The following is a 23761-nucleotide window of genomic DNA, read 5'->3' as shown; positions in this document are numbered from 1 at the left end:
CATTTGGGTGTCAGGTTGCTGTCTGTCATTTATACAAGTTTTCTTGGGGACCAGACTACTTTCATTGCACAGGCATGGGAATGCCTGTGTCTTATGAGTAGATGAGTAAAGCAGCATTCTATCATGTTGTTACACTCACCCCCCACCCCCATTTCTCAGAGCTTTCTCTTTGCATTATTCATGCTGAAGCAGGCATTTTAAAGCTCAAAATCGCCTGCTGAACAAGTGTGTCAGTTTTTTAATGAATCTGTGGGAAAATACATGAAATCATGCATGGAAAATAGAATGATGTGACAATTTACAGTGAGAGGTTTTGCTAGCTAACAGCAAAGCCCAGGTTGACTCAGCTTTTGGGGAAAATATATCTTTTAATAGACTTTCTTTGATAGCAAGGAAATTTGGCCCATGAAGTTCACACCATGGGGGCATAAGACCTGATTCTCAGTCTGAGATATTGTACTGTCTTACAAAATCATAACCATGGGAACATAATTTGGCTAGGTCCTCCATTAGTTTCTTTTACTAACTGTGCTGATCATAGTTGTTGCCTGCTGAGGTAACATCATTCACCATATGTTCAGAGGCACATGTTACCAAACTCTTTAAAAACATTTTTTGATATTGCCATCAGCTCATTCAGTGGGTAGATTAGAGTATGGAAGGCCTAGCCAAATTGTGTTTCCAGGGTTATGATTTTGTAGGCCAGTACAATATCTGACTAGACATTGGGTCTCATGTCCCCATGGCGTGAACATCATGGACCATCGAATTTCCTCACTTTTTTGAGGTCTATTGGAACTGCCATACCAATAGCTACCCCTGTAAACCAAAGGTTATTCATTTTAATAATATATTAATTAGACTGAGCCTGGAACACATTTTGGCGGGTGTTGGTGTGACAGTCTGCATAACCAGAGGTATTCATATGTTATGAATCTTTTCCAATCATGGCTTTTGCATAGCATGTCCTCCAGCAAACAGACATGGTGGGTGGCCCTATTTTGCTGCCTTCCTGGTAGGAATGAGGCTGCCTTCTTTGCTCTTGGAAGGAATGACTATTTTTGTTCTGGCTAGAATAACTAAGAACCTTGAAACATAGTGGTGGAAAGAACTGACAAGTTGCCAGGCAGCTGGATAGTCTGGAGCTTGCATTTTTCCAGATCTTTTAACCACAGATATCCATTGACTACAGTAGCTAAGCAACCTAAGTTAGGGTGAACTGCCCAGATGATACATTACCATAAGAATAGCTTGATTCAAGGAAGTATATAAGTTCTGCAATGGGAAGTAGATCCACAAAACAATCAGAAGAACCTAAATGTGTGGCTCTGGCTTTCAACATGACAGCAGGACCTGCTTCTGTCATCATACTGGCATGTCTTAGAATTTAACTAAGACTGTCATATGAAGAGATAACATTAGATCTTTGCACTAGCTGCAGTTCTGGGGACGTGAAGGAACATTTCCCATGGTAGGTCCAGCTGACCCTGACAAGCATGTGCTGCTTTGAGGTAGATTGATTTTCATGCTACTGTAATAAAATGACTACCCTTGTTTGCTTAGATCACTGAGTGGTTAGAAAATCCCTTTAAAATGTAGTACTCTCAAGGGAAGCGGAGAGTCTTGAGCAGTTAAGACCATGGATCCCTGTGCTACACAACCACTGTGTGATTTTTTTCTCTTCAAGACCTGGAAAAAGGTTCTAGTGTTTCCATTCTGAAAACTATTGCTTTTTCTGCTTTAATTTTAACAGAAAATGTGCAGTTTACTTTACCATGCAACTGAGTTTCAATTTACTCAGCATCAGCAGTAATTCCACCAATGGTTTACCATCTCTTTTTCTGTGTGCCTGAAACCAAGTGGTTGTAATTGCATTTTCCTGTTGATTTATGGGATGCTGTTTTGTCCAATACTTCAATGGTAGAGGATCTAAATGGCCCGTAATAACAGGAGATTTGCTTCATTGCTCAGAAGAGAAAATGCAGGGCAACTCCTAAGAGAACAAAGAATTCTCCTAAGGTTGCGGAGGGTGGGGGGGCCTGGTGAGCCTGGATCAGGTTTAAGGCAATATCACGGTGTCAGTGTTGAGACAGAGATGCAGTTGAGTACAAAATTAGACTTTCAGCGCTCTTAGCAACACTTTGCAGTATACTTTGGAAGTGGGGAGAGAAGGAAATCGAGACTTTAGTTCTGAATACAGAGGGGTAAATCACTGAAATTAAGCAGAGCACAGAAACTATGCCTAACTTCCAGTTGTGTTTGTCAGGGATATGAATCCTTGCAGTTTTCCCATATGGAGTCAAGTTATCAGAGACTGGGAGTGGACCAGTTCACAAGATGGGAGTTGTCTTCAGCTAAAAATACATAAATTTACTGAGGAATCGGAATTCAGTGCTGACTAGCCTGAGAGAACCTTTAAAAAAAAAAAAGATTCTCAGTAAAAATTTGATGATGCATATATAACAATAAATAGCATATCTATAGTGCTTTCAAGTGTTCGACGCATTTCACATATACTACCTTATCTTTTCAACAGCCAGGTTTATTATTCTTGCCTTATTGCAGATGGGAGGATGAGACTGAGAGAGAATGAGTTGCTTAAGGTCCCCTAGTGAGTTAATGGCAGAGGTAAGATCCGAAGCAGGGACCTCCGGATGTGTAAATTCAGTCTTTTAGGGGTAACTATTGGGAATATAGTCCACATGATGGCTGTCTTTTTGCAATGAGGCTACATCAACTTTGTGGATTTTTGGAAAGTGGCTTTGGTTCAGCATATGACTAGTGCGATCCCATTAGATCTGTTTGTTATCTTCTTGGAAAATAAAGGAAATCGTCAAACTGGATCAGAAACTGAGTAATGTGTTTATCAGTGCTGGATGGAGGACTTGGAGTACAGTGGACCATGCTTCCTTTCTGTTGGATTGTGTCCATGAGGCGCAATGTGACAGACTGTTAACCCTCTCCTTTTAAAGGGCACTGTGGCAGAAAGGGTTCCAAGGTTCAGGGCATGGCAGCGTATTAAGGCCTATGATGGCTGCCATCCATCAGTCCCAGGGCTTGGGTATCTGTCCCTCCAGCACAGCCTCCAGTCCCCTTCATAACCCTCTCATTTTAACCACACTTACTCACCCCAATGCTTTACATAAAAGCGGCAGCTTAGACTAATTCAAGGATGGTGGCCAGAGTCTAGTCTAGTACTTCTAAAATCTTGTAACCTTTTGAATACTCATTCTACTCCCTCCAGTTTATAAAGATAAACGTACATTTTTATTTAAAACAAAATATTCTGAGCAAGGCTTTGTGATACAGACTTTGATTTTCTCTTTCTCTTCCCTTTAAAAGAACTCCAGCCTTTAGAGGTTTCAAGTATTTCTGATGTGGTTAGATGCTAAGTGTTTTGGCATGTTTGGACATCCGCAGTTCCTGGGTGCTCTACTGTCTTTTGCCTCTGACAGCAAAGCACATCTGCTATGGAAGTACCTTTACAGAAGACGACTGATCTGTAGATCTAGGTCACTCCTGCTAACTAAGCAACCCTGCTAATGTAATAATAGTGATAACCCATAATAGCAAATAATAACTTCTGGTGTCTACCTTGTGTGTGTTTTTTAGAAGGCTCTCTGTCCCAAAAGGTCTGACAATATTTTTCTCTCTTGTTGAAAAGTGGTATGTAAATATTCATAAAAATAAATGATAAATGCTGATGTTTATGAAATTTACTCTCTTTTCTAATTCTCTCCTGCTTTTGTCTGCTACAGTGACAGCTATATTGTGAGAGTCAAAGCGGTGGTTATGACTCGAGATGACTCCAGTGGAGGATGGTTGCCACAAGAAGGAGGCGGTCTTAGTAGAGTTGGCGTCTGCAAGGTCATGTGCCCAGAAGGCAATGGAAGAAGTGGATTTTTGATCCATGGGGAAAGGCAGAAAGACAAACTGGTAACAGAATCTAACTTAATCTCTGCTTTTGGCTGATTTCCTTTACAAGTGCACACAGTTTCTTAACCTGTCACGAGACCTACATGAATATCATGCAGAACAATCTCCTTCCAAATCAAAGGAGCATTATCTATTGTTTCCCAAAAATAGTAGCCGCAGCATTAATGTTTAAACCTCATTGTTCATAGTTAACACCTTTCTATGCCAAGAAGTGAAACTGACACTTGATTCTTCTAAAATCCTGTAGTTCTGCTGCATAGCAGATTGACGTGTAAATAATCGACAGTCAGTCACGTTGTACTGAGTAATTCAAGCTTTTAAAATGGCAATTAATTATTTATGCCATCTTCTGTTTGAGATATAGACTGGTAGAGCAAAAATGCCCAGGTAATTTGTCTTGCGGATTGACACTCTGCTCCTCACTGTAGCTGTTTATGGAACCCAAAGATCCTGTTTATTTGTACATATATAAAAGGGGCAATCCAGGGAGGAGGAAGATCTAAAACTGTGAGGCTGAAAGAATCATTCAGTTCCCACCTACCAAAGGCAAGTTTTATATACAGAGTTGCCCCTACAAGATAACCTAGAGGTAGCTAGCTGGTGACCTCTGGGTTGGATTTGGCCTGTGAAGCAATGTCACCTGTGTCCCCATGGCACTACCAAATTTCAATTGTACTTGTACGTTATGATGTGACTAAACCTAAGCTCCTCTGCTACATAACCATGAGCCCTTACCATTGACGTCATTGTTCAGCATGCTTGAACAATGGAAAGGGGTTGGGTTGTGCAGCCATGGGATCACTGTTTGGTGAATGGGGTGGCTACATACTCCAGGGGAAGGCAAAATAAATAGTAAAGTGATTCTATCCTAGGAGAGGTGGAGGTGTTTCTGCATATTTAATCCCCAAGCTACAAATGTGTTCTTTCAGGGGGGATGTGACCAGGTTTATCTCTCCACTTGGACTGCTGCTTTTACTGAACCAGAGCACCTCTGTCTTATCTATATAAAGCTTCAGCTTGTTTGCCCCCTTCCAACCCAGAATGGTCTCAGCTGACTTACAAGAGTAGTAGAACTAGATTTATTTTTGTATTAGGATAGTGTGAAAGAAGCAGTTCTTGTTTAATATTAAACAACCAAAATGGGAGTATCCATTCTGCAAAGGGAAGTTCTGGCTCTGTCACAGCAGATATAAAAATTATTATTTATTTATTCAATTTTTATACCGCCCTTCTAAAAAGGCTCTGTACAATTAAAACAGAAACCATTAAAACCAACAACAATTAAAACAGAAATATAAATATAAACACCAATTAACAATTAAAACATCTTAAAAAACAATTAAACAATAAGAACAATTAAAACCCTGAAAACCAGGTTAGAGCATTGAAACAATTAAAACTAATTAAAACTAATTAAAAATGTAGTATAAAACATAAGACTGGTGGTGTTCTAACAGTAAAGCCAGAAGCTTTTTGACTTATTTGCCAGCTCTTTTTGACTACTGCGCAGAAAGATTCTTTCACCAAAGCGGTTGCAGACAGAAGTGGCTTATTTTGAGTAAACAAGAGGTAGTAGTGAACCACTCGTAACAAACCCATGCATTTCACTTGTAAATATCACCATACCTATTTGTGCTTTAAATTCCAGGTGGTATTGGAATGCTACGTGAAGAAGGACTTGATCTACACTAAAGCAAACCCTACATTTCATCACTGGAAAGTTGACAACAGAAAGTTTGGGCTTACTTTTCTAAGCCCTGCTGATGCACGAGCATTTGATAGAGGTGTGAGGAAAGCCATTGAAGATCTTATTGAAGGTACTGAATAGCATTTCAACCATTCTCATTTTTGTTGCAAAGTGGCTTTCTTTTTTGAAAAAAACCCAACACAATTTTGTCACAATGTGAAGACTAGTTGAATATCTTGTCTTTCACGAAGGTCAGCTTGCTGTTCTTTAGATCAAAGTATCTGCTTTTGTATTGGCTTGCAGTTTATTAAGCAAGAATGTGATTCAGTCACATTCAGTGGTATTCAGCTTTCAGTCTTCTGTAGCATCTAAGAAACCTTTTATATTAGAAGATTCTCCAATTGCAAACAATGAATACAGAATTTTTGGTCTCATAACTTTTTGTGTTGTTGTTGTTGTTGTTGTTTTGGTCTCATAACTTTTTGTTGTTGTTGTTATCTATATATCTAATTCTCTATCCGTGGCTAATCCCATGCATGGCAGCTCTAGCGAGAGTTCGTGAGCAACTACCAGATTGCCACGGGTACGTTGGCCACCGGTAGGCAAGGGAAAGTGGTGCTAAGAAAAGCACTGGGCACAAGCCAGGCCATCAGGTGGGGAGGGAAAGGAAAGCAGACTGGGAGGGGAAGAACGGACTGGGGCAGAAGTGGTGGGGGGAGGAGAACAGACTGGTGCTGAAGGGAGGAAGGAGAGACAGGGAGGACTAGGGGTGCAGATGCTCTGCGCCAGGTCAGCTAGTTTATTCTATTTCTATACCACCCTTCCAAAAATGGCTCAGGGTGGTTTACACAGAGAAATAATAAATAAATAAATATCTGTTTTAAAAACAATAACATCCTTCCTGATATTGTTTAAGTAGAAACAAACAATGTTGGCCATGGTCCAGAAGACCGTGCATGTCAGATCCAAGCATGCAACTGGATTCTTTCTTTAGTTTAGTTTTGTTTTTTCTGGCACAATTGGCCATTTTCTGTTGTCAACTGGGCCTTTGAAAGGTGATCAAACTTTAAAATATGGTTTTGAGGCTAACCGTTGTGCCAGGAAGCTACACCACCTCTGTGCATGCACAATTCCTTGTGCCCATGTAAATTGGCTTGTGGTGACGATGTATAGAAAAAAACCCATAAATTTGAAACATATTTCTTTCCAGGATCTACAACTTCATCTTCAACAATCCACAATGAGACAGAAGTCGGAGACGATGACGTCTTTACAGTAAGTATCTTTTCACTAGGAATCTATGTGCCTTTGCACCACAAAATGATGCACAGTGTGCAAGCCATTGCATTCATGCAGTTTATACAAATGGAAGATATTTGTAGAATAGGAAGAGCCTCTGACAAAACAATATATGAAAATATTGTATAAGGGTTTTTTCTTGTGGTCATGAATGTACATTTTCTGCGATGCTTAGCATGACAGAGTTGATAAGGGTGTATTTCAAATGTTATATATAGCTCACCTTTCTAGATTATATACATAGGGTTCCCATGCATAAAGACGCTCGACCAGGTTCGGAGTACATCCAAACCTGCTTCATAGGCCTATGCAGTTACTTGGCTCTGAATATAGTTCTGTTAGGGAACTACTGGAAGGGAACTACTTCACAGTGCTTGTGGAACACGTTCCTCAATGATGCTGGAATGCAGTTTGATGATGGGAGGCTGCCGTGCCCCTTGGAGGACCCAAGGTATGGTTTTCTAAAGCAGGTAGTTTCCCGAAAATTGACAACCACAGGCTTACACCCAAATAAAAATATACTTTACTGAAAACAAAAATGAAGCTTGGACAGGATAAAACGATCAAGGCATTCCCACGTTGCACAGAACATGCAAGATGAACATGTTTTGTGTGCTATACACTGCTGTGTAGATTTTTTGATGTGTGCACTATACTACCTAGTTACATGTGTGTACTAAAGAGTGGGAGAAAGGAAATGGGTGAAGGTTGGTAAACGGAGACAGAATAGGGACAAACCCTGATACAGAATACAAATGGAAGTCAGTAAAAAGATCCTCCACCACCCCAAGTCCTGCTATGCTGCCCTATTATGGCGGTGGGGTGTTCTTGGGAGGGATGAGTGAAGTACGCTGGGAGGTATACTCCCAGTAGGGTCACCCAAAGCACGAAGGTCATCCCAGATGCCCAGCTAAAGCAAGCAAGCCACCTATATTGGGCAGAAGCGATATAGGAAGGTGCAAGAGGTGGGCGATCAGTGACAACAACAAAGGCATTGTTTCATAATGCATGGGAGAAGGCAGTGATAAACCACTCCCATATTTTACCAAAAAAACCACATGGATAGACAGAATGATTGTTGATGTAGTGCCGGATGATGGGCCCCTCAGTTCGGATGGTACTCAACATGCTACTGAGGAAGAGCTGAGGATCTCTCAGAGTACCGATGGTATTTATGATGTGGTTAGATTAAAGCCTTTTGGATGTCTAGCAGCTGATGTTGCCATGCGGGAAAAGAAAATCCAAAGTAGCAAAGACAGAATTACAATGGGAACATGGAACGCAAGAAGCTTGAATGTGGGTAAGCTCTGCACTGTGAAAGATGAAATGAATGAACTACAGATTGACATCTTGGGCATCAATGAATTAAAATGGACTGGAATAGGACAATTTCAGTCAGAAAATCATACCGTTTACCATTCAGGACACAAAAACCAAAGAAGGAACAGTGTTGCTTTCATGGTCAGGAAAGATATAGCAATGACAGTACTTGGATACAATGCAGTCAGTAATTGACTAATATCAATTAGATTTTGTGGTCAACCCTTTAACACGACAGTGTTTTGAGTCTATGCCCCAACAACTGATGCAGAAGAAGAGGAAGTTGATGAGTTTTATGCTCAAGTTCAGTCTGGAATTAAGAGAACATGCAAGCAAGATGTGCTGGTGGTGGTTGGAGACTGGAATGCCAAAGTTGGAAATGACAAGGTGGAAAACATGGTCAGACTGTATGGCCTAGAAAACAGAAATGAAGCAGGAGAACAACTTATTCGTTTCTGCCAATCCAATAATCACTTCATTGCTAACACGTTTTTCAAACAACCAAAGTGGCGCCTGTACACATGGACATCACCAGATTGAGCACACAGAAATCAAATTGATTACATTTTTGGTGCAAGGAGGTGGAAGAGCTCAGTTATAACAGCAAAAATGTGGCGGGGGGCAGATTGTGGAACAGATCACAAACTGCTCATGTGCAAGTTCCAAGTCAAGCTAAAGCAGAAAAACAAAGCTATCCAGTTTCCACGATATGATCTTGAGAATGTACCCACCATTTTCAGGGAGAACATCAGGAACCGCTTTGAAGTTGTGAACCTCATTAATAGGAAACCAGAGGAACTGTGGAATGAAATCAAAGAAGTTGTTGAGGATGAATGTGAAAAGAGACTGCCAAAGACCAAAAACAGAAGAAAGCAAAATGGATGTCAGAACAGATGGTGGAAGTTGCCAAGAAGAGGAGAGAAGCCAAAGTCAAGAAAAATAAAGACCTCATGAAGGAGCTTAATCCCTATTAGAATTTCAGAAAGCTGTTAGAAGGGACAAGGAACAGTACTAAAATGACATCTGTAAAGACTGAGGATGGAAATAGACACGGAAAAATGAAAGTTTTCCAAAAGATCTCTGAACTCAGAAGGAGGTTCCAACCTCGAACTGATATGTTAAGGGATACCAAAGGACAGATAGTAACTGATTCAGAGAAGATCAGAGATGGAAGGAGTATACTGAAAATCTGTACAGCAGGGAAGTCAGCATCCAAGATACTCTAGAACAGGGGTTCTTAATGTTGGGTCCCCAGATGTTATTGGACTTCAACTCCCATAATCCCCAACCAAAGGCCACTGGGGCTGGGGATTATGGGAGTTGAAATCCAATAACATCTGGGGACCCAATGTTGAGAATCCCTGCCCTAGAAGATATTCCCTACTTTCAAGAACCTCTAGTATGGGAAGATGAAGTTAGATCAGCACTCTGGTCCTTACCAAGTTGGAAGACTACAGGAATTGTTGGAAGAGCTAAGAAATATGGCAGGCAACAGAAGAAGAATCAGTCAAAGCTCTACCCAAACTATGCCAGCTAATTTGGAGAGCGACACAGTGGCCAACAGATTGGAAGAGGTCAGTCTACATACCCATACCGAAGAAAGGATACTTAAAAGATTGCGCAAACCATCACACAATATCCTTAATTTCACATGCTAGCAAAGTAATGCTCAGGATCATCCAATGCAGATTAGAGCCCTAAATGGAGAGGGAAATGCTGGATGTTCAAGCTGGTTTCAGAAAAGGCCGAAGAACATAATTGCTGATAAACGCTGTATAATAGAGAAAGCCAAAGAATACCAAAAATAAGTAAACATGTGCTTTTTGACTACAGAAAAGCCTTCAATTGCGTTGAGCATGTCAAGTTGTAGAATATCCTTAGGAAAATGGGCTTCCCAGAACATCTCATTTTTCTCATGAGAAACCTGTACCCAAGAGAGAAAGCCACAGTCCCGATGGAACGTGGTGAAACAGACTGGTTCCAGATTGGCAAAAGAGTAAGACAAGGCTGAATACTTTCTCCTTATTTATTCATCTTATATGCTGAACATATCCTGAGAGAAACTGGACTGGAAGAAGATGAGCGTGGTTTTAAAGTTGTATGAAGAAACATCAATAACTTGTGCTACACTGATGACACCACTCTGATAGCTGAATGCAGATTATCTGCAAGCTCTCGTAATTAAAGTCAAGGAACACATTGAAAAAATGGGGCTACGACTAAATGTAAAGAAGACTAAATTAATGACAACGGGTACCGCAACCAGCCTCAGAATTTATAATGAAGATATTGAAGTGGTGGATAGCTTCTGCCTTTTAGGATCGACCATCAACAGTAAAAGATCCAGCAGTCAAAAAATACGCCGCAGACTAGCACTTGGTGGGGTTGCAATGAAGACCTTAGAAAGGAGATTTAGATGCCATGATGTGTCAGTACGTACAAAGATTAGAATTGTTCGGACAGTGGTTTTTCCCCATGGCACTCTATGGATATTTAGATGCTGTGATGTGTCTATACCTACAAAGATTAGAATCGTTTGGACAGTGGTTTTCCCCGTGACACTCTATGGATGCAAAAGCTGGACTTTGAAGAAGCAAGATAGAAAAAGTATTGACGCTTTTGAACTTTGGTGCTGGAGAAGACTTTTGAGGATACCATGGGCAGCCAAGAAAACAAACAAATGGATCATAGAACAAATCAATCCAGAATTTTCACACGAGGGAAAAATGTCCAGGCTAAAACTATCATACTTTGGACACATTATGCAAAGACCCAGCTTCCTTGAGAAATCAATAATGCTGGGGAAAGTTGAAGGAAAGAGGAGGACAACCAGCAGCAAGGTGGATGGACTCAATTAAGACAGCAATGAATGCACCACCGAGAGACCTTAAAGGCCAAGTTGAGGACAGATCATCCTGGAGAGAATCTATCTATCAATCAATCAATCAATCAAAGTTTATTACAAGAGTTTATTAAGAGTCGACACCAACTTGACAGAGCTCAATCAATCAATCAGATCCACACAGGGTACAGGCAGAGACAGATTTAAACAAATTCAGGTAAAAGACACAAATTGGAGTTGGTTGACAGAGTGGGAGACAGCAGGAGATAGGTAAAGATACAATAGGACAAAATCAGAGAGAGGAGATGAGCAGGCTTGGTCCCGAGGAACCAGAGAAGGGAACAGGGAATGAGAGTGAGCAAAGCCTGACTGAGGTTGGGGAGATGAAGTAAATTAGCCCCAACCAGACCTCTAGAGAAGTCAGTGAAACCAATTTGTAATAGGAGACCCAGGTAAATGAATCCAGGCAGGCGGTCCTGGAGGAAACTGATTATCTAGCCCCATTTCAAACTGGCTTTCAGGCAGGCTGTGAGGTGGAGACTTCCTTGTTTGGCCTGATGGATGATCTCCAATGGGGAATTGACAGAGGGTGTGTGGCCTTGTTGTGTTTTTTTAATCTTTCAGCTGCTTTCGATACTATCGACCATAGTATCCTTCTGAACTGTCTGAGCAGGAGGCATTGCTTTTGCAGTTGCTTTGCAAGAATCTGCTACCTCTCAGGTGGATTCCAGATGGTGTCGCTTGGAGATTGTTCTCCAAAATGTGAACTTTTATATGGCGTCTCCCAGGGCTCCATACTGTTTCCAGTGCTCTTTAACATCTACATGAAACTACTGGGAGAGATCATCAGGAGACTTGGTTCGGGGTGTTATCATTATGCTGATGACACCCAAATCTGTTTCTCCATGTCAGAGCCATCAGGAAAAGTAATGCCTGCCTGGAGACAGTGATGGGCTGGATAACTGAGATTGAATCCAAATAAAATGGAGGTACTACAGCAATATAGGAAGATGCTGAAAGGCATCATCTCATACTGCATGGGAGGAGACAATGGAAAATTCCTCCCGTATTCTACCAAAGAAAAACACAGGCCTCTGTGGGCTCCAGGAGTCAAATTTGACTTGACGGCACACTTTACCTTTACTTATCCTATGGGGTCACAACTCAGGAGACAATTTTGATCTGCCAGTTCTGGATGGGGTCACACTCCCCGAGAAGGAACAGAGATGCTGTCTGGGAGTGCTTCTGGATCCAAACCTCTCTCTGGAATCTCAGGTTGAGGTGTAGTGGCCAGTGCTGCTTATATTTTTCTGTACAAAATACAAGGTGCTGGTTTAAAGCCCTAAACTGCTTAGGCCCAGGATATTTAAGGGAACGTCTTCGTCACTATGAGCCCATCACCCTTTGAGGTTATCTAGAGAGCTCCATCTGCAGTTGCCTCAAGCTTGTCTGGTGGCTGCTCAGGGATGGGCCTTCTCCATTGCTGCCTTGAGACTTTTGAATGCGCCTCCTGCTGAAATAAGAGCCTCCCATCTCTGACCACTTTTTTAAAGTCTTAAAAGACACCTTTATTCACCCAAGCATTTAACTAGAATTGTGGTTTAAACTGTATGGGGAAACATCGACTTAAAGCTTCTAGCCTGACTGGTTTTTACTTTACACACTCACACACATACCTAAACATGCATACCCGGGATGGGAAGGGAAGATGGGGCGGAAGATATAAAAGACTCCTAAGAACAATGAAAGGATAGGTCGCCCTCTACGAACACCTTATCCAGGTGAGATGAATCATGAAGGTTGGGATTTGAGAAGAAAGCTGTAATGTTAGAAAGTTATGACAGTTTCCAGAATGGGTCCTGACTCCTCAGAGCTGCCCCTCTGAATTTTTAAATAGTTATACATAGGAGAGGAAGCCATTTTGGCTTCCCTTGTTAATGCTTGCCCGTTGACACTTCCAGTAGGGAAGGTGCTTAAGCGTGGAAAGGGCTTCTAAAAGACTGCTAGACAGAAGCCATACAAGAGATGGGGATTCATTTTAAGGTCAGGAATATCCTGAGGAGGATTCCAGAGATCTCGAAACCCCTGGGGCTTTAGTATGACTCCAAGAAGAACTGAGTCATTTGGTCTTTATGTGCACGAATGCATGGAGTGAGGAGAACATTTTCTGGAAGGATTAGTCGATGGAGACTGAGTCTGGGGAAGTCTTCGAGACTGTTTGGAACTCACCATGTGGTCAGCCTTGCGTAGGGGATCTCGGAGGCTGTTTCAGACTCTCCGAGGAATCCTTTTTGGCTTCCTAGGCCATTCCTAATGCCAGTATTAAACACTGTCTCACTCCTGGATTGTTTCCTCTCGGACACAGGTCAATCCATGCCAAGCACCTCTGTAGGGCTGCCAAAAAGGGAGTGTGCTGGTGGTTCCACTTTGGGGCCCCATAACAGCAGCAGTGCTCCGTGCTCTTAGAAGGGGCCCTTAGAACCAATTAGGAGCTGGTTAGACAGCCAGGTCTCACGCAGAGGAGCTTCCTTACTTATCCCTGTGTGCTGCCAGCGGCATTATTTGGAGCCAAGTGATTGTACAGGCCTGCTGCTAAGGTTTCTCAAGGTAGCTGTGCCCATGTGCCTTCAGATCACTTAAATTTCGGGCTCTCATAGTTTTCTGCTTAAAGCCAAATCTTGCCTTTGCTTCTGACTGTGAATAAGTACCATATAATTTTCTAATTTTTAATGCTATGTGGCCGAAATGCATCTCATATTTACTGTTCAATGTTGTGCAAACTTCTGTGCATCAAAATCGTTAAAAGAGGATTTTAATGTATATGTCAGAGTGGGGAAGGCACAAAAAAAAAAAGCCTTGAGGTGTAAATTATAACTTTTTCTGACCTGGTCACACACGTGCTTTTATTATATTGCAGGGGGAGAAATCTGTTTGCCATAATGTAGCAGGAGAAGGAGGGGTCCTTCTTGAAATTCCATCTGCAGTCCCCGCCCCCCCCCCCCCCCCCGCCATAAGTAGTTAAAGAATGAAAGGGGTTGCCCAGCATTCTTTGATGTCTCTGTTAGAAAACTGTGACTACTTCAGTGATTTCTCACTGAATATGCTGCTTCTGCTCAAGAAGAAACTAGTGGGAAATACTAATGGGAAGAACACATCCAGTCAAATCTCTTGACTGGGGTGGGGGGACATCCTGAACCTGAACGGCTTAATAATGTCCTGGTTCTGAGATGGGGTTTCCTGTAGTGTTGTGACCAGATCCTCTCTGACAGTGTTGGCCTGTTGTTTTCATCTGTTCTTTTGTCACAGTTGTAAGACAAACAACAGCAGGCAGGGTGAAAAGGTGACTTCCTCTCCTCCAGAGCAAAACTATCATTAACAGCTGCTTCCCAGCTACCTGCCAGAAGTGATTTATAGATTCTGGGATGCAGGGAAAAGTGGAGTGTATGTGGGGGTGGGGGGGGGACCTTCCTGGAGCCAGAATGGCGCTCTATTCTGCAGCAGTTATCCAGTAGTGTTTCCTGAGAATGTCTGCATGCATTCCTTTCTGTGTATGTCCATATCTGTGTTTTGAAAACATCAACTAGGTATTGTCCTACAAAGTGTACCTAGAAAACATGTGTACTATCATGTATTGTGATGGCATTACCTTAAGTAATCTGCACTTCTTGAACAGGCCAAATGCAGAAACTAAAATATCCCAAGAGGAAAGTTACAAGTATGTGGTGGTGCAGAAGATAGTAATGTTAAGCACATTTTGAGACTTGTTAATTTTATGCTTAACTTTCCTTCCCCAATGCAATCAAAGCTATCTAAATGCTTAACTGTGGCTGGATCATGCCTTTTCTGTCTTGTCCTCTAGGAATCTTTACATAAGGTAGTTTTACCTTACCTCTAGAGCCTCACTGAAATAATAAATGTTTTCCATATGCTTGAAAATGAATTTCTTCTGTCTCTGTGCATTGAATATTTGCTCTTCTCTGGAGGCAACCTGAGTAAAGCCAGTCATTCATTCTACCTCTATTGAGAATACATTAGCTTGCCAGCAATTTGAAATTGTACTTTGCCTCCATTTAATTAATCCACTTTCTTCATTCAGATGGTTTCCTCTTTGGATAAGCATTCCTCTGTTGAGAAGTACCACTGAGTCATGATGTAATATATTTTTGTATTCCACAGCTGTTTGCTCAGTGCAACTTTTTAGGAGGGACATGATGTGAAGTTGCAAAACAAAACTCTTGTGGTACGACTTCTTATGCACATTTTATTCAGAAGTAAGGCCCACTGAACTTACTCCTAAGCCAAATGTGTACTTGAAGTTGGGGCTGGCAAGAAGTGAGCCAGCTAGTGGATATAACAGAAAAACTAACTTATCGTGGCAGGAAATCTTAAAGTAGACTTTTAGACTTAAAGTAGTTAGAACCTTTGTGAACAATGATGCTATAGTATCTAGTACTTGGCAGATTTAAAATAATAACACAACACATAATCAGTTTGTGAAATTCTCTACCACAAGATGTGGTAACAGCCAACAACCTGGATGGCTTTAAAAAGGGGTTTGGATAAATTCATAGAGGAGAGGTCTATCTACAGTTTACTAGTCTGAGGACTATAGGCCACCTCCAGCCTCAGAATCAGGATGCCTCGAAATACCAGTTGCAGGGGAGTAACCGCAGGAGAGAGGGCAGTCAATAAAAAGTTTGCAGTCCTAGAGAGAACCTGGGAAGACCCTCTCCATAGCCTAGATGCCTTTTCATTCTGTTGGGACCATCCTGCAGCAGCTACTGACTAGAGTCCTTTGGCAGAAACATATAAATATATGCCTTTCTCCTTTTCTTGCTCAGCTGTATGACCAGATGGTAGATGTGTGCTGATTTCTTGCCTCAGTGGTAATTTTTATTTCATTGTCCAGAACAAGATCCATCATCAGATCTAAACCTATACAGGTTGACTTTCCTTGCAACTATTGCATATACAAGTATGACAAATATTTATAGACAACAAGAAGTTCCCAAAGTGCTTTACATAGAGATAATGCTACTTTGTGCATTGTACTTTTCATTGCAGTGATGATAGCAAAATATGATTCACTAATTCCTTCCTTAAACCCTGTCAGAAAAACCAACCAGAAATCAGTATTTGGGAAGCAGGCAGTGCAGAACATCATCTGCAGTTCCCTCCACAAGTATATAAGTGCTGAATGGAAGGGTGGCTTTTGTACACCTTGCATTCTTTTGAAAGTGGAAGACTAGGAAAAACTTTTTTTTTTAAAGAATAAGATAAAATAGTGCTGAGAGTTATTGGTTTCATTTAAAAAAAATACTAGTAATAAAACGGTTTCTTATTTTTCCTAGTCACAATATTCTGCAGCTACATTATCTGATGTTAGACTGCCACAAATTACTAAAGCTTCATGTTCCTTGTCTTAATGATTCCTTGATTACAGCCAAGGCTGTGAGGTGTACAATTTAGCCTTGCTTGCCTGAGATGAATTTATATCTATCTTGCTATCAGTGGTTGGTTTTGTTTAGCAAATTGTATATTTAGCTACGTTAACCATAGGCAAACCTAGAGTGATGGTCTTCCCAGTTGCTTTGTTTATGCGTAATTGCTTGGTCCCATATATAGCATATGGCTAAGATTTATTTTGACAGTTGGATCCTGCTAACAAAATCAAGCATCCTTTGTCTGCATAGTCAGCATAAATAATGTAAAATACAAAAACACCTTCAGTCTTTTTTTCTTTATCCCCTACAAATCTTATTAGGAAACCAGATCTCTTCCCACTGCCTCCTTCATGAAACCTTTGGCCTACTTTTTGTCTCCCAGATGGGTGTCAAGTATGTTACAACCACACTATTAAAATGTGCATTAGAGCGAGAGAGCGCCTACACTTGATTTTTCTAAGCGCAGCTATTTCACATCTCCTCCTTCTCTACCATATCCCTGGGTTTTTTCCAGACAGTTCAATTTGTAAAATAAATTTTGTTACAGTGTGCCAGATAGTTAAGTGCAACTTAGGGAGGATAGTAGAGAAAATTGAAGCCTGAATGCTTAACAAGACACTCTGAAATTTTTTTTAATATTAAAAGCTACACAAGACTTAGTGGGAAGGAAGATGAAAGAACTGCAATTTATGTATTTATTGTCATCTGCAGTGGTGATTAAAGCTAGGCATGGTCAGAAAAAAGTCACTCTCCTCTGATTCTAGATAAAATCCTGAAGGCAAAAATGAGCTTGTGGTTTTCAAGTAGAGCTTTGGGTTTTACTTGTCTATACTGCCTTTCACAAAAGATCCTAAGGTGGCTTCCGAAAATGTAAAAACATGAAAACTAATGTCATGAAAAAATACAAAAGCCTCCTAAAACACTGGATGAAATGTGAGAAATAAGAAAAATCTTTAAACCACTGCTCATAGTGGGGAATGCTAATCTAAACAAACTCTTCTTTAAGAGACATGGAAAGCAGAGGGGAGAGGGAAGTCCTCTTCAACAAATAACATTTTAATCAGCAAAGTACCCTTTGCCAATTAAGTTGTAAATAGTTACAGATAAGGATGAAGATGTGCTAAGATGTGCACAAACTGAGGTTCAGCACCACGATGAGGGGAGCAGTGAGTTGGGAGCTTTTAAGAAAGAGGAAGGCAGGTCCTGACCTGGTCTCTGCCACCTGCCGGGGCAGAGCTCATCCCAAGAACCCACACAGGGTGCCAGCACACACATGGGATCTGTGCATGTGTGGGCACTATTTGTGTGGTCAGCAACACCGTGGTGACCCCGCAAATGACGCCCGTGCATGGGAGGATGCTGTGTGTGTGTGTGTGCTAGTGCGCCGTGCAGGTTCTTGGGACGAGCACTGCCCCAGCAGGTGGCAGAGAGCAGGTAAGGATTGCTGCTCCCCTCACTGGTGCTGAACCAGTACATGAACCTCGGTGGTTCGTGCACATCTTCATCCTTATCTGTAACTATTTACAACTTAATTGGTAAAGGAGACTTCGCTGCGGGAAGCTGCATGGGTTGGTAATAAGGTAAGGACTGGCTCTCCTCTTTTTTCTTTTCTATTTTTTTTAAAGCTCCACTCCCCATGGTGCCAAACCAGTTCACGGACCTTGGTTCATGCACATCGCTAGTTACCGGAACAAGAAGTTTTTCATTTTGTTCAACAATACAGGGCTTTCCCTTACAGCGTCTGTGCAGTCACACCTACAGGATCTGTGCCTGCATATAGCCTTATCTGGAACTTTCTAGAGCTTGACCTCAAGTTTTGGCATGAGCTTCTGTTGCCCCTGTGGAGCAGCAGCACATGCCCAAGTAAGCACAGTTCTTGCATCCTCCCTAAATTCTTTTTCGACTGCTGCAGTAGTGGCATTAGGAAGAGCTTTCTCTTTGTTGGCAGCCAAGCAAATTTGGCTTTAAACCTTCCTCACTTTATTTCATTATTCCTTTATTTCTCCTTTACCTGTTCCCGTATTTCTTCCTCTGTATTTATGTGATGTTTCTACTGTATCTGCCTGTCCTGGTCCTTGCTGCTGCTTTCCTTTGCTGTGGCCTATGGCTCTGTAGGCATCCTTTTAAGAAGTGCAAGTATGGAGGAGAGCTCTACCTCAGACAGCCGCAACAATTGCTTCCTGTGTCTTGAACAGGAGTATAAAGTCCTATGCGGGGAGGGAGGAGAATTCTCCATTCATGTGTCTTCCTGAACAGTAGTGTGCATGCTGGTGAGCTTAGTCTTAAGTCTTGGTAAGCTTAGGCTTTTTCTTTGTAATTGGTGCTCAGCCAAATGCTGCCAGATACATTCATGACAATTCTTTGGCGTACTTGCATTCTAAAGTTATTGCAGTTCAATACGTAAATTGACTCAATGGTGAAGCTTTATGAGCATCGTACACTCAGAGCCATTTATCCCTATACTCTGTGCTGTTAGAATAGCTATGTATGCTGTCAAGATAGGCCAAATAAAACAAGTATCCAAGCTATCTGAATATCAAGACCAAAGCATGCACTTTAAGATTCACATAAGAGGGCTGCTTTCTTATAGAATAGCCTTTCCAGCACATTCAAACCATTTGCTACTGCACCTATGTATTTAAGGCTCTATCAGTCTGCTGTGGCAATATTGGTTGCACTGCGTTAGAACTGACCCTTAGAAAATGCACAAAGAAATAGTTTGTAGTAAGCTATATAGATGTGTAGAATATATGCCCACACATATATAATATGATAATGTGTAGGTATATATACACACACACATACACACACAATAATATATACAATTATTGTAATGTTATGTAATCTAATAAATTACAACACACATGATTAGAGTATTTTGACAGGATTGGGTCGGCGGGATACTTTGTTCAGTAATGTGCATTTGTGGAGATTCCAGAGCCATGTATAAGGACTAGCAAAGCCCTGAGTTATGTTGAGTTCTGCCCTTGAAGGTAGGGCAGGCCATGCTTGGCATGTAAACATGGTTGGAGAAAGACACCACTGACAGCCTGACAAGGAGATGATTGACAGCTTCCTGTGAGCAAAGTAAAAAGGATTAGGGAATTGCTTTTCAGCCCATCATGCAAGACATTAGTAAGGCAGTTCCAAGTGCTTAGAGGGAAGTAAGATCTGGAGTGAGTCTCTGAAGTTGTTTCTGGCTTCTCTATCACTTGAAAGAGAGGGAGAGAGTTCCTCTCGGTGCTGCCTTGGACCCGTTTATCTTAGTAGAGACAGACGGAGAACTAATACAAGACCACAGGGCAAATAAATGCCTGCGGGAGCTTCAGTGCAGTCCTTTGGCTTTTAAAACATCTATTCAGATCTGACTTTAAGGTCTTCTCCACTGTAACTTTGAATTTTGATATAAATTATGCAGAATATGCATAATGCTTCAAAAGGGAGCAAAGTCTTCCTTGAAGCATTTTACTAAAATTAACATTTTTTTTCTCTTACTGCTTTTGTAACCAAGTCAGTCACAACAGGGTGATTGAAGCAGTTATAAAATGGAGGGCCCAGGAAGGGAAAAACAGTGTTTTACAAATGTAGGGGTGATCACTGTTCCCTCTTAAATGCATGCATGCACCAGCTTCTAGGACCTCCCGCACAGCAGTTTCTGGTGGCCATGCAGTCTCTGCTGTGCCCAGCACCCTGTTTCCTCCCCTCACCTGTCTGGGAAGCATTTCTGCGCTTTCCCCCCTTCCTGGCCAGGTCGCTGCCACTGCCTCCTCCCCTCCCCCATTGCCTGGTCACTGCTGCCTCCAGATGCAGCTGCAACTGGAGGAGAATAGGAGGCTGCGGCAGCTACGCTCCCCCAGCAGCTCCCCAGACAGAGCCCAGAGAGACCAGAGCTGGGGTGGAGGGAGAACGGCGGGTGGCGGCGGCTCCCCCCCCCCCCCCCCGCGGCTGCAGATGGAGCAGCCAGAGGAGGACAGGAGGGAGGACGATGGGAGTCAGTGGTGGGTCCCTCCCCTCATAGGGGAAAAATGGTTTTTAAAAAAACTCCTTCCACTCACTGATCTTAAAAATTAGAGGGAACACTGGTGGTGATTCTTGAAAGGCTAGATGTGGCTCTTAGCTTCCCCTCGTGGTATGTCAGGTGTCTCCAGGCACAGTCTGCTTCAAGAGGAGACTCGCTTATTTTATTGGCCAAATTACAGTTGTTTTGACTGTTAAAAGCTCTGGGGAGGAAATGCTGGCAACCAAACTGGTCACGCAGTTATTAATTGGTTGAGCCAATAGAATAGTTTGAACACTTCAAATTAGAGTTCAGACACTTAAAATGAAAAGTACAATACAAAAACAATGGGCAGCATCCAGATTAGGGTAACGGATGTTAATGGAACTTAAATCAGTCATGACTAACTTGATTTCAAGAGTGTTTCGTCATGACTGTTGGGATGCTGCCCAAAAGTCATGAAGGAAAATTTTTATTTTTATTCATTCTGAAAAGAGGGGAAAACTGATTTTGAAACAAGGTGGACCGTGGTCTTGATGGAGGAGAGAAATGTGGCTATTTCCAGATACCAAGTGGGGAGGGAGGGAGTGTTTCCCCCTAAGGATTTTTATACAAAATGAATATGACAGGGTGAAACATTATATTTGTCTGAAACAGAAGCATTTGAGTTCAAAATTTGTGTTGAAATGTTTCACGCAGATCTACATGCTCTGCATTCATACTCTGCTATTTACAGCTTTTCAAAATTCCTCCCGACTTCAGCTGCGCATTCACGAGCCTATGCTTAGAGTTAAAAGGAAGGTTGTTGCAGGCAGAGACTTCTCAGAGCAGACAGAAATGATATTTTAAGAAGTCAGATGGGGTCACTTATTTGCAGTTATGACCATCCACACTCATTTTAGCTGGAATCTGCCACCAAAATAGAACTCAACAGCTGATGCAACTAAAACTTGCAAAATATTCTGGCAAAATATTCTGTGTAAATGTGTCATAACATTTACTCATATCCAGTGTCTTTATTTTTCTGAAGAAAGGAGAGAAGAATGATGTACCTAGACTATTCCATAGAGACTGGGCCCTTCTTAGCCATCTGTAGGAACTAGGTGCCGTGAAATAGATCATTCTAGATGCAGTTAATTTATAGAAGTATGTGTCTCTGCTATGATTCAGCTTTGTTATCCTGAATCCATGTGAAGAACAAAAATTTGCACATTTGCTACTGTAGAGATGTTGATGCCCAATCTTGTCATAGAGTGCAATGTCTTGGATTCATGTTTCTAAATAACTTCTTTAGAGGTGCATTTCTACAAGCCAGTCCCTGAACACTGAAGTTGGGTAGAAATACAAAATCTGTGCCTTAAATAAAAAGTCTGGTATTTTTAGCTGGCTTCCACTTTTAAGAAACACACAAGAAATGATCAGGTCCCAGCCCACATCTGTATTAGATTAAACCAGAGCTAAAAATACACACATGTACTCCCTCATTTGAATGGCGTGTATTTTGAACTGAGGCATTATGCCCAATTTCAAAAGTTTCATACAAAGCTACTCTGAGCCTGGAGGGTAGTCTGTACTTCAGCGACCAAGTGTGTCTCAAACTCGGTGACACCTATCCCCACCCCCAACACAGAAAATTGCTGTGAATGTGTGTGAAGAACTCTTGTTACAATTCTGAAAATGTGCAAATGGGTTGAAATAAGGGGGGAGGCTCTTTTACACCCGTGCGCTCTCACACACGCATGCACACACACCCATATGTGAGGTTCTCAGATTAGTTTAATGTCTGTTGTTGCATGTGTAGGTTCCACAATTTCTGGCTGGCCTTGGTAACCAACCTCAAAATTATTCCTCCCCCTAGTCAATGGCTTCATTCTGCAGGAGTGATAGCCCATTGCTTTCCTCCCCAGCTTCAAGTATGAAGCTGGAAAAGGTTGGAGGGGACCTCTGTGTTGGATCCTGCACTGTCTGTGTGCCTTAGCAATGCAACAGCCAAGCAACCCAGCCTAGCCACAGCAAGCATGATGAGCCAAGCCTTCCTTCCAGTTCTTGGCGGGGGGGGGGATGGGGGAGTGAGGCAGGCAAGGGGCCATTTGGAGGAAGCTGGAATGTAAATGACACATACTGATTGCACCTCTTCCCTGCTCATGGCAACAAAAGTCGACTTCCTGTGGTTTAATTGTTAGGAAGTTTGATGTGAGTGATGGGGACAGGGGGCACAGTTTTGATTTTGTATTTTGATTGTAGTTTGAGAAAGCAGTATAAATAAGTTTCTGCTTCTTTTACTTAGTTAGAAGGTAACAGGCATAATTTTGCTTCTGAGACTGAAAGTACAACTGCCACACAGGTGATGTCACTGAAAATGGGGTCCTCGTATTGAGTTCTCCCTCAGAACATTTAGGGTCATTGTTTCCCATCCCCACCAGCGCTGCCAACATGACCTAGGATAAGGGATCCTGAATTACATGGAAGGAGTGAACTCTGTTCGACAATATTACCCCGTCCCACATAGTGTGATGGAAGAAAATTTATGCAGAGCAGTTTGTCTGCAGTTTATGCTGTTGTCATGAAACAATGGTGTGCTGAGAACTGCACAAACGACCTTGAATGCACAATAATGACTCTGTTCTTAAGATCATAGGTTTTGAAAACTTGGGAGTTTCTAAAGAAGTTTGCAGTGCAGCATTGTGTATGAGGGTATGCATCCCTGCGTGTGCCTAAAGGAACCCTCTGGATTGTGGCTGGGATCTACAAAGATGGAGCTCTGTTACTTACCTTCACCTTTCCCACCTTTTTTTCCCATAACAGAATGCTACAGACAGCTCTTCTAATTCCTCTCAAAAGAGGGAGCAGCCTTTGCGAACACTAGCATCTCCTCCATCCTGCGAGCATCACAGAATTTACACCCGGGGACCTATACATGACCAGTTTAGCTCTGACCACTACCATCTAGAACAAGTGAGAATTTTTAAAAAAAAAATCTTTTCCTTATTTATAGTAATTTTTCTGCCTTGTATGCCGTTTCATCAGTATTGTGGTGAGAATTATTTGACTGCTGTCATCTTTCAGGGACTGCTGGAGTGGTCGTCAGGAAACCATGCACAACTTCCCTTGTTAGGAGGTGGTGGTTGTAAGCATATTTATATAGCATGTTGCCACAAAATAAATATCTCAGCATGGTTTACACAGCAAAAAGAATAAGAAAACCCTTCAATCTTCCCAAAGGGGCTCACAATCTA

The 23761-nt window shown here is 41.8% G+C and overlaps 1 protein-coding gene across 3 annotated transcripts in view; it reads left to right on the top strand.

Annotated features, from left to right (window-relative positions):
- Positions 1 to 23761, top strand: part of SPRED2 (sprouty related EVH1 domain containing 2) — an 85603-nt gene that overhangs the window by 53495 nt on the left and 8347 nt on the right. For all 3 annotated transcript variants that reach the window (XM_053284430.1, XM_053284432.1, XM_053284431.1), the window contains exons 2-5: positions 3759 to 3936; positions 5585 to 5753; positions 6834 to 6898; positions 23331 to 23480. In XM_053284430.1, coding sequence (XP_053140405.1) covers positions 3759 to 3936; positions 5585 to 5753; positions 6834 to 6898; positions 23331 to 23480 — 562 coding nt within the window. The remainder of the gene's footprint in view (positions 1 to 3758; positions 3937 to 5584; positions 5754 to 6833; positions 6899 to 23330; positions 23481 to 23761) is intronic.

Source organism: Hemicordylus capensis, chromosome 1 (assembly GCF_027244095.1).
Source record: "Hemicordylus capensis ecotype Gifberg chromosome 1, rHemCap1.1.pri, whole genome shotgun sequence".
Classification (NCBI taxonomy): Eukaryota; Metazoa; Chordata; class Lepidosauria; order Squamata; family Cordylidae; genus Hemicordylus; species Hemicordylus capensis.
This window is presented reverse-complemented; position numbering and strand designations above follow the sequence as displayed.